Source organism: Nestor notabilis, unplaced genomic scaffold (genome assembly GCF_000696875.1).
Source record: "Nestor notabilis isolate BGI_N333 unplaced genomic scaffold, ASM69687v1 scaffold33053, whole genome shotgun sequence".
NCBI lineage: Eukaryota > Metazoa > Chordata > Aves > Psittaciformes > Psittacidae > Nestor > Nestor notabilis.
In genome coordinates, this window is record NW_009922931.1 from 8,452 (window position 1) to 19,835 (window position 11,384).

General features: G+C 38.7%; 1 protein-coding gene across 1 annotated transcript; it reads left to right on the top strand.

Annotated features, from left to right (window-relative positions):
- Positions 1 to 5: 5 nt before the first annotated feature.
- LOC104403652 (myotubularin-related protein 10-like) lies at positions 6 to 10,982 on the top strand (the record flags this gene model as incomplete). Its single annotated transcript, XM_010011875.1, has 4 exons — positions 6 to 142; positions 1,274 to 1,346; positions 3,410 to 3,552; positions 10,880 to 10,982. Coding segments are annotated over 4 exons (456 nt in total), but the record flags the coding sequence as incomplete, so codon positions are not given.
- Positions 10,983 to 11,384: the final 402 nt, after the last annotated feature.

Genomic DNA, 11,384 nt, shown 5'->3' on the forward strand with positions numbered 1-11,384 from the left:
TTTAGGTGAAATTGTGGTAAATGAAGTAAATTTTGTGAGAAAATGCATTGCAACAGATACAAGTCAGTATGACCTGTGGGGCAAACTGGTTTGCACTAACTTCAAGATTTCCTTCATTACGGATGACCCAATGCCACTACAGGTTTGTTACTACTCGTATTGCTACATCATGACAACAAATGTTATAGGTAAAATGGATTGAATTAGAAGACAGTGAATCTGTCTCATATCTGATATAAATATGATGCCTTCTAAAAGAAAGCAGAGTAAAAGATGAGGTTCCACTGTCTTGTTCTGAAGGTGTTGCTATTCCATCCCTTCGTTGAGAGTATCAGAACAGTGCAAGTTTGGTATGGAAGTACAGCCAGCTCTGTTTGCCTCCATTTATATGGAGGCTTCATTGGGAAGTGGTTTTACCAAAGGCAAAGCAGGAATTGCCTTCTTCAAGGAGGAACATGTTTTTTATATGGCAAATGTTCCTGTGAATAGACAAGCATCGTATCAGCAAAGCCTTTAATGAGTCCAAGTTCTGTTGGCATTACTGACAGAGGACAAAGTAACCATGAAACGAGTTTTCAGTTTAGATGAAGCAATGAGAACAGGGGAGAAACAAACCAAGCCTTTGTCAAAGCAGAACATGTGCCATTCAAAGCCTCGATCAGCTTTGGAATAGCACAGCACTACAGTGCTGTTTGGATTTCCAAGTTGTGAGCTGTATGGTATTTTCAGTAGAGTTTTCACTTTCATTTGGGGCTTTTAAAAGAAACACTCCATTAACTAGGCATGTGTAAAGCTCTGAAAGTAGATAGGTGCTTATTCAGTAATGGTTAGTAAGTTCGACCAAAGCTACTTAAAAAATGAATTTATGACATGAAGTAGTTGATAAACATTTATGAAAGCTGAATTATTATTTTTTTATTTTATTTCTTTGGTTACAATAATAGTTGGAGATTTTTTTGTATTATATATGCATATTTTATGCTTCAGCTTGTATTAAATTTCTACCAGCAATTTTTGAGGCTGGTAAGTTCAGTGCAGGTCGTGGGGTTATTTTGCATACCCCACTGGGGTTTCTAAACAGTTTGGTGTGCAATTCACCAGCACAAGAGAGCTGTTTCCACAACCTGTAAGTGCCTGCAAATAGGCAAGGGTGATGCATGTCAGAAAAGTCTGGGCATTCCTAATTTTTATCATAGTTTCTTCAAAGTTGTGCTGTGTATCTGCTTGTGAACTGAAGAACTGCAAGTAATGGCCCTGAGTTCATGTGTTTCAGAAATTCCATTATAAAAACCTCCTCCTCGGTGAACACGATGTCCCACTAACATGCATTGAGCAGATTGTCACAGGTATGTCAAAAATAGTTAAGTATAATGACAAGCTCTAAACTTAGTTCAGAACTGTTAACTGCTTGGTAGGCTGTGCAGAACTGTTGATGCTTAAGGTTTTATGTCATTAATCTTCCCTGATTTGAAGAATTTGGTTTATTTAAAATTAGGATAGAAGTCTTCGATGAATAAAACTTGAGGTGCCATGCAGGAGACATTTATTTGGGTCTTTCTATTGGTTGTAAATTTAACTACACTACTGAATTAACAGGTGTTCTAGGGTAGACACTTGTTACAGCGGTACAAAATTTTGTTAGCAGCTTTTTTATATTCAAGAACCTGAATCTCTTCCATTTAAGTACACTAGATTGCCAGAAGCACATCACTTACACAATTCACATATAGCTGCTCAAGTATTGAATCTTATCTAGTTCTTAGCCAGCTAGTAGCTAGTGGTCCTCAAAAACCTACAATTTGTAATTATTTAGATTTAAATTATTTGAAGAAATAACTTCTAAAATACTTATTTTGAAGAACCAGTTTTTGGTGGGTAATTTAGGCTCACCTGTTCGTTAGGAAGAATATGTTTCATCTTGTAATTGAAGAATTTCATGTAACTGATAATTTTTCAAGTCTTGATTATGGCATGGACTGTTAACTGCTTGGTTTTCTGACTGTAGGTAATTTAATCCATTACTTATTAGTTTTCAGCAGCCAAAGTTATCCAGTAATTATTCCCACTCTGGTAGCTGGTTGTAATCGCTGGGAAAAGATTCATGTATGTCTGAAGAAGAACATTATGGACAAATGCCTTTTTCTAAATGAAGAGGTGCTATTGACTTGTTACATGGTCTTTTGTTGCCCCTTTTCAAAAGTACCAGGTAGAATGACCGTTTTTATGTGGAGATGTTTATAAATGGGGACTTGCAGTCTTCTGTCACATCTCATACAAATGCTCCTGTAATAAATTCTGCTAAACAGGGGGAAGCCAGCCAGCCTCAAATAACTCTTTTATTAATTATGTCCTCTCTCACATGATATGCATTGTTCCTAAATGGGAAAGGACTACAGATAGCTTTTACTTTGAAACTCAAGGGCTGACAAATTGTGGATTACTCCCTTGTGCATGTTTTCCCAAACTGTCAAATAGCATGAGTATCTGCAGCTTCACAGAAGAATGGTAAAAGTTCTCTAGGAACCCTTTCCGTTCAGCTTTTCCAGAGAGGTTTGAAGCTTTTTAGAGGGAGAGTGCAGTATTTCCTGCCACACACTTGAGATTGTACTTTGTTCTTCTGTTATGCAGGTTTACCCTGAATTTAGTGAAGCATAAACTTTTATTAACAGGAATTAAGAGGAGGTTTTAACCCACACTGCAGAAGAGGTTGCTTGATGGTTGTTATACTGAAGGTGAATAGTTTTGAGGTGATCTAAAGCACTTGTCTTGAGTTCAGTGGAAGTAGTTCAGTTTAACCCAGAAGATACCTGCAGCCAGGCAGCTATGTTAATCACTCAACAGCTGTGTGCCCCAGGTTTTCCAGTTACCACAAATAAAATCTCTGTGGCTTCTGTGATGCTTACTTTTTATAACTTAACTTTCTCTGTTTGAAAAGGAGACACAGAGGCCAAGAGACACAGCCTGACTATGCAGGTTTAGACCACCTGGCAGTTTACTATACTTCCATTCCTGAGTTTTATGTAAGAAATAGGGAATTAGTCTTAACTCCACTTTGTTTGTACATGTAAGTAAACCAGAAAGATCGGCACATATGCCAATTACTGTGCATTAGAAGGGCACTGCAGCATACCCAGTTAACTGGCTGGAGCTCTTGGGAATACTGCATATTCCCCTGTTCGTGAAGATGTTGATAGACAAAAGTAATCTGGCCATACAGGAAACAGTAATTCGTCCACTTGTTTGAAAGGAGTTTGATCAACAGGAGGACATATAAATTTTTTTCCTACCTCAATATAAATATATTATTAAATGAAAACCTGCTGGTAACAGCATTACTGTGTCTTTTTGAGCCAGTTCTGTGTTGTATACTTAGAAAACACAGCCCAATAACTTTGTTTTTTCTTTGCAGTGAATGACACCAAGAGGAAGCAGAAGGTCCTTGGTCCCAACCAAAAACTTAAATTTAATCCAACCGAATTAATAATTTATTGCAAAGACTTCCGTATTGTCAGATTTCGCTTTGATGAAGCGGGTCCTGAAAGTGCAAAAAAGGTATTATATCTTCCTATGAAATCTTGCTACATGCAGTGAGTAAAGGCAACAGCTGTGCTAATAAGAACATTTTGGTTTATGTTTTGATAGAGAGGTAGGAGGAAAGAATTGCAAATTAATCACATTCTGTTAGAGGAGAGTATCTAGATTTAGTGTAGGTAAAAAGCGTAGAGTGATGCGTTAATGGTTTCTGTTCATGTAAGAAACATTTCTTGTCATATCTGTTGTACTTATAAAAATTAATAATTTATGAAATGGATCTTTTTAAAGACTGCATTGCAGCTGTGCAACAGATGGTTACATGTTCATGGAAAATGTTGGAAGCATTACGCATTTTTCTGAAAGTCATAAGCTTAATGTACCCACAGGTAAAGTGTACGATCTTACATACACCCTTCTTTGCTTCACAAGGCAAGTTCTCCACAAGCTCTCCAATGACCAGTTTGTCTAATCTACATAAAACTATGTGCTCTTTCTCAACACTTTCTCAGAAAAGACTTGCATACCTCTGGACAAGAGGAATTACTTCCATCTGTACATTCCTAGGAATGTCATTCCTTCTCCAGTTCTAACACTTGCTGTTGTAAGTCTCAACAGAATTGTACAGTGTTATTTAACCTGGTAAGGTCCAGGTAAGTTTGTGCTAATCGGAGATGTTAGGTTAGCCTGCATAACATCAACTCACCAGCTTCCTTGTTCTGGGTCAGTGCCATAGTTGAGTTACAGCTCCTCTGATCCCCCCTGGCACCAGGAGGGGGCCAGGCATGGCACAGCAGTCTTTTTGTAAGGAATGACCCAGTCTGCTCACAGAGCTTAAGAATTCCCCTTCTCCTTAGGATAAAGTTTGAGCTTAACTCTGTAAGTCCTAAGAACCATCTGCCCAGACATAAGTCTGTTTGCAGTTATCATCTGAGTTACTGTAACTGAAGCAGTTCACCACTGCTTTACCTTTTACCCTCTGGTAGAGCTCCATGGGCCAAAGGCTGATAATGAAGCGGACTGTTCTTTCCTTGGTGCTTTTCTAGGTTCCCTCCTGCCTGCTGCCTTTACTGTTTGTAACCTTTCACATTTGGCAATCTTTCAGCAGTCAGTTCTCCTTTCACAGCTTCTCTGAAATCTCCCTGGAGCACCCTGTCTGCTGCAATATCTTTATAGCAACTGTTTCTAATTGGCTGTCACAGCTAAGAAGAGTGATTAGCCTGGAGGAGGAAAGCATAAACTCAGCATCTCATTAACACTTTTTGTGCTGCATTTACTTATGCAAGAGCAAAAATTGAAGCCTTTTTCTGAAGGTGCTTGCTTCATACATTTATAATTACATGGTCAAAGTGATTTCTTTTGAAAGGAAGAACAGCTAGTTCTAGAGATCCAGGGGATCTGAATCTGTGTGGTTATAGAGATAGTGCTCATGGTAGCCAGGAGTTGCCATTATCCGGTAGCAGGATGCACTCACTGGAGGAGTAGAAGACGACTTGTACAAATTGTCCTATCAGCTGTGTGGCTGCTATCGCAGTTTTGATGCATCAAGTAGGTTACTGCAGCTTTCTGGGGGTGTATCACAGAGCACACTTCTGCTGAAGGGAAATAAAGTTCTGTTAACCTAATGTTTCCATAATAACGTTGTTCTGGTAGCACTAAAGTATAAATGTTTAAAACCATGAGGTCCTTAGGTCAGGTTTCTTCTATCTGGATTATAAATTATTTTGGGATGCTGGTGAACGCAACTAGAATGGTCTTACACAGTTATTGACTAGAGTTAATTTGTTCATTTGGCATTTAAATGGCATGCCAGCACCACTCTCGAAAGATTTTATCTGGTTTCTGTTTCTGCCCTTCAGAGCAGTACTTATTAGCAAGGTTGTTCTGATTTGTAAAAACAAAGGAAGGTGGTCAGGCCTCCTGAGTTCTGCTGGGAGGCAATTCCTGCTCTGCTCTTAGGCCGTGTGTTAGCATAGTCTCCTGACCAAGAGAATGTAGTTTTTCACTTGTTTTTACAATAAGCAGAAGGGAAAGTGATGTTACAGAGACCATTACAGTCTCTGTTCTATAATGTAAGAGACCTGCATTTTAGTTCTTTATAAATCATAAATAGCTTCCTTTAATTTGACATAAATACATGCAGCAGGGAGATTTCTAACTAAATGTTGTCCTGGTAATGGAGGGGAGTATCATCCTATGAATGAAGCACTGATAGGTCAGAATGAAATATCTACCTACTAAAATAGACACTTCAAACTATGGGAGTATAAATGTCTCTGACTTGTTGCCAGTTGCTAGGAAATGTTCTGCTTAGAGCGAAGATTAAAGAAATAAACCCAGTACACTTAGCAATTACTGTTTAAAAATTAGCTTTAAAATGTATGGCATAGTTTTGACAAATGGTAACTTTATACAGTTAAGTATTTTGTTTTATGCAGAGCTTCTTGAATGTAATGAAATACTCAGCAGCATTCAGTTACATAAATCAGTGTTGGCAAAGAAAACGTAACCTGTTCCTAAGGAAGTATCTGCATTTGCTTAACAGGGCATAAGAGGGAATAACTCTTACTAATTAAGCTGTCTTACCAGAATAGAGAGTATTCTGAGTCTCTTTGTGGTAGTGGGTGTGAAAAGAAGGATCCGAGTTTGAAAGCAGTCAGGCTTCAGATGTGGACATCCTGATGTGACGGCATATAGACAGGATGCATGGGTGATACTGGTAGAACTTTCACAGGTGTTTTTCACTACCTTTAAGCAGGAAAAAATTGGAAGAGCACATTGAAATTTGAGGTGAATTAGTTTATTTTGAGGTAAATTATTATGGAGAAGCTTAAAAATCAGTTCCATTAGAAAAATACCTTCAACATTAGTTGCAGCCAATACACAGAATCATAGAATAGTTAGGGTTGGAAAGGACCTTAAGATCATCTAGTTCCAACCCCCCTGCCATGGGCAGGGACACCTCACACTAAACCATGTCACCCAAGACTCCATCCAACCTGGCCTTGAACACCGCCAGCGATGGAGCATTCACAGCTTCCTTGCTGATAAAATACTGTCTCAACGTTAATCAGTCAAGTAAATATTTTTTTCCTCGTTTTTATTAATGGATATTTGGGAGGCAAGAGTAAAGGAATGACAGAGGGAATGGAAACTTGCAGTCATCATTATTTAGCAGTTTAATTCCATTTTTGTCTCTGAAATAAAGCTAGAGAGTCTCCAAAGGAAGGAAAGCCAGATGGGTGTGGGAGGAAGTGGAAAATGGTATCCTTCCAGTGAGTTCATAGGCCAGGTAGCCTGGCTTAGGGAAGGAGGTGATGTGCAGGGCTGTGCTAACTTAGCACATGTTAAATATGACTGTTCAGAACTCTTTTCCAAGGGCATTAGTGATATTTTGAAGCTCTTGTCCTTTGTGAAAATTCCTGTTGGAGAAGAGGAGGGCTTGCCCTGAAAGTACAATTTATTTTTCTCAGATAGGGGTTGAATAGGGGACACTGACACGCGGAAATGGCCTTTGTACTATGAAATAATTACAGCCATTGTGTTTTCTGCTTTTAATAAATGAACTTTCCAACAAGCAGCCTATTCTCTTGTTATTTAACTGAGCCTAAATATCTTCAGCTTTACACAATTGCAGATTGGCAAGAATACCAAACATTTTTCAGTTTGATATGAGAACATTTCCTGTAAAACGTGTTTGTCTTCCAGTTTAAGAGCTTTCTACTTACGGTGATAATCTGCTGCGATCTGTGGAATGTGCTTGTCTTTTGCAAATTTCAGACAATAAAACAACTATACAGGTTTAATGAGTAATAAACCAAAAATTAGTGTGTTTTTAAAACTTGTGTGTATACGAGTGGAATTTGTCTAAAAGGTAAAAATGAAGATAGTAGCCGGATAACTGTGGTTTGTTTTTTTAGTAACAGAAACAGAGGTGCTGTACCTGTATTGTAATCTACAGGTGCACTGTTCCGGTCATGCAATACCTGGTGCTGGGTAATGCCTGCACTGTGGAACACCTAGGAGCATTTTTCAACTGCTGGGTTCAAAAGCACAGCTCTGGTCTCATCCCTTTTGGGAACTGGATCTGACTGCTTACCATTCTCCACCCAGTTTTACTCCTCAACACGGCACACACGTACTCTTTCTCAAATGTGGCAAGTAAATGACATAGACTTCAGATGCTGTGTTTAGAAATAGGCTATCCTGTATTTCTATTGTGTTATTTGGCAGCACCACAGAATTTTTTAGCTTCTTGCGGTTCATCTTCAAGCCTTGAGAGTAGATCAATATAGTAAAAGGCTTTCATCCTTCACTCCCACCAGTGAAGGTGAGGAGTAGCTCTGTTAGTTACTCAAGTGAAAAGTTACGTAGAAAAATGGAAGTCAAAATGTGCATGTACACAGATTTCTATTTTGTTTCACTGTGAATGATAGGCAAAAGTAGTCTGTTAGAAGCAGGGAGTATTATGGAATAGCTGGCTGCTTCAGCTGTGATTTGTGCACCGAAATCACAAGATTTAGTAAAATGTGCATGGCTTCCAGTTACTCCATGGTAGTTATGAAAAGTTTTACCAGATCTTGGAAATGAGCTTGTAACTGTTCATTTGAGAGGCCATGCTAGATTATTTCCCAGTGACACATTTACTGTTTAAGTTTTCTGGGGGGGTGTTGACCCACCCCCTGGAAATGTCCTGTCCTCTATTTTCCTTTGCACTTTCATTGTAGAACTAAAAGTGGGAGAAAAGTTAAAGCAGCTGTTCTTCTAAGACTCGGTAGGAATTTTTTTGTTGAGCAGTGTTTGTGAAAAACTCCTTTCAACTCAAGTTAGTCCTTTGGGCTTATAAATAGTGAGGAATGTCCTTATCAAAAGCCAAAGTAAATAAAAATATGGCAAAAGTTCCATAATGCCGTATATGTTGTATACAAGCTGGTAAAAGTACAATAACTTTATCCATGCAGAACTTGGCATAAGTGAGCTCTCAAGGGTTTTTGCCCTGTGGCACAGTGCTGCCAGTAGTAGTGTTCCTTCAGCTGCATCATGCAAGTCTTTCTTTTATGTCCATGACAACAAGAAAACTTGCCTTCACTGACAGAAAACAGTTTCTTGTAAGAAATAAATATCCAAAACTGCTGAACAGTGAATAAATGGTGCCAACCTGTTGCCAAATATTGAAAGTCAGGGAGTTGAAGGGAAGAAAGAAAACGAGAAGTAAAAAAAATTAGGCAGTGATAATGTGAACTTGTACTGTGTCTTTGTCCCTAATTAAAAACGTTGTCACGTGGAATTTCTGCATCTGAACAAGGAGAATAGAATTTTACATTTTTAACCTCCTTTTCGTTAAACACTTCCTTTAGAGATAAGGCAGGTGTACTTAGTGAAAATGGAAAGTCGTGACAAAAATCAGGTCCTCACAGTTTGAGAATAAGTGTTCATCTTCACTTGAAATTGGAGGGGTTTTTTTTCTCCCTGAATTTGATTCTTCTAGATACTAGAGCTTTTTTGTCAAATCTTTTGTATTTATTAGTGAATATCCACAATTAAAGAGACAAAGGCTAGCAAAGCTTGACTGTATTTGAAGTACAGTATCTAATCCTAAACCATGTGCTGCACTCTTTAATTTTAATAATCTTAGGGTTCTTACCAAAATGAACAATTATATGGGTAGAAAGCCAGTTGCTTGTGTGATGCTGGTCCCAAGGCCATTGCAAAGAACATGGAGACTTAGGCAAGACTCTTCCTTGTGCCCCAAGTTAATCTCTGCTGTTCTGAGGCTGCATCTGTCTCTCATTTTAAATCTCTGCTGACTGTCCCTTCCCAGGGCAGGGCTCGTGACTCAGCCTGGTTAAACCTGATTAATGCACCAGATTGCCAGAGACGGTGTTGGAGCTTGCTATAAACCTGCAGGCCTCTTGAAGTTACGGGTGGGTTTCTTTTGTGGTTGAAATCCAGTCATCTGGGACAGAACCTACAAGGGCTAGGCCAGAATATGATCAAGCTGACATCTTCCTACCCTCAGAAAGTTTGGCTGATGTTTCAGTTCTCAAGATCAGCTGGGGACTTGGAAGGGGGTGATTACTGGCATGTTTAATTAACTGTAGATCCTCCACACTTGGCAAAGGACCCCCAAAACTCACTTTTTATTGAAATTGAACATTGATGGAGAATCTTTGGCCTGTCATTCAGCTGACAAACAAACCACAAGTGTGTAACGTAAAGAGAACATTTCCTACTGTGAATTACTTATTTCCAAGTAACTTTGGGCAAATGCTGTTTGTTATTACCAAACAAGGTTCTTTTCATTTATATACATCAACACCCATCATAATTTTGGAATAGAACTTAATGAGATGCAGGATTGACATAGGTCCTGGAAGTCTTCCTGAGAACAACCTCTTGTCCCTTCCAAGGACAGGAGTTTTTGAAGGTTGAGTTTTGGTAGCACAGGTTGGTAAGCCTGGTGCCTATATGGGGCAATGGGGGAAAAGCTTTAAAAACAATAATTAGATACAAAGTTTGGTTAAATATGCTACTTTAGGGAAGAACCAACAGGGCTTTTGTAAAGGGAAGTTGCACTTTAAGAACCTCTTGGCTCAGCTGACAACTTTGTAGAAGAACTATCTGTCTAATGCTGTTCAATAGTAATACCAGATGTTGGTTGAGGAAGTGCTTGAACTATGATGGTCTGTTGAAAAATATTCTGGTAAAATGTCATTATATGCTTTGGTTTTACCCTCTTAGGGTAAAAAAGTCGCTCAGGGACTAAGCGTCAGTTGCTGGCCACTGTCAGGAAGGGTGCTGGGTTGGGCCTTCTGAACTGATTGGGTATGGCCGTTCTTGTGTTCTTATGCTACATTGATAAGTACTTTTTATTAGAAATAAAAAAAAAATTATCAAAGGACTAATTACAAATGAGATTTTGCTGTATTGTGTTCACCACCTGTGTGTTGTGCTCCTCTCTTTTCCTGTTCTCCTTCCTTCTCTATGCAGGTGGGCAGGCACAGCACAGTAGCTCCAAGTCCTTGCTTGTCTCTGTTGATACAGAATCATATTTAAGGGATGCCTTAACTAATGTTAATAGTCTGACCTTTCTTGCAAAAACTTAGTCCAGCCTTATCAGTTAATCACTCTTGATAGATGGTCATGAACTTGCCTACTGTGATTACAGTAATGGTCTCTTGACAAAAATTAGTATGTTTAACTATAGAATTCACTCCTCAAATAAAATATGGAAATAAAGCATCAGAAGACTGATTTTTAACATTTGCTTTGCATATTTCATGCTGTCGTAATTAAGGGCAATAAATTTTGTGTCTGTAAATGACAGTAATAAATGTTTCTTTCCTAGGTGTGCCTTGCAATAGCCCATTATTCTCAGCCAACAGATCTTCAGCTTCTCTTTGCATTTGAGTATGTTGGGGAAATATATCATAATCCAGGTAAGTATGAAAGTATTTCGATAATATTTTTTCTATTTCATGATGTGTAACTTAAGTAAGACATTTGTCTAGAAGCAGTGGCAAAAAGCATTTGAGGCTTTCTCCAGGGGTAATAAAATTGGCTTGTCCTGCACCCAACCTCTTACTTTTGGTTGTAAGTCACTCACTGGGATAGACATTAACGACCAAAATCGAAAGAAATGTCTTTCCTGTCTGAAACAAACCAAAACTACCTATGTCAGCACTTATGTCAGCATGAATACTCATATTTCTCAATTCACGCTTCGATCCTCCTATTGTATGTCTATATTGGTACTCTAGGTACCTAGCTAATCTCCCATCAGGCAGGCTTGTTCACCTGCCCTTCTTTTGGGAATAAGTTTCTCTTCTGGTGGTATTGCAGGAGGATTTGTG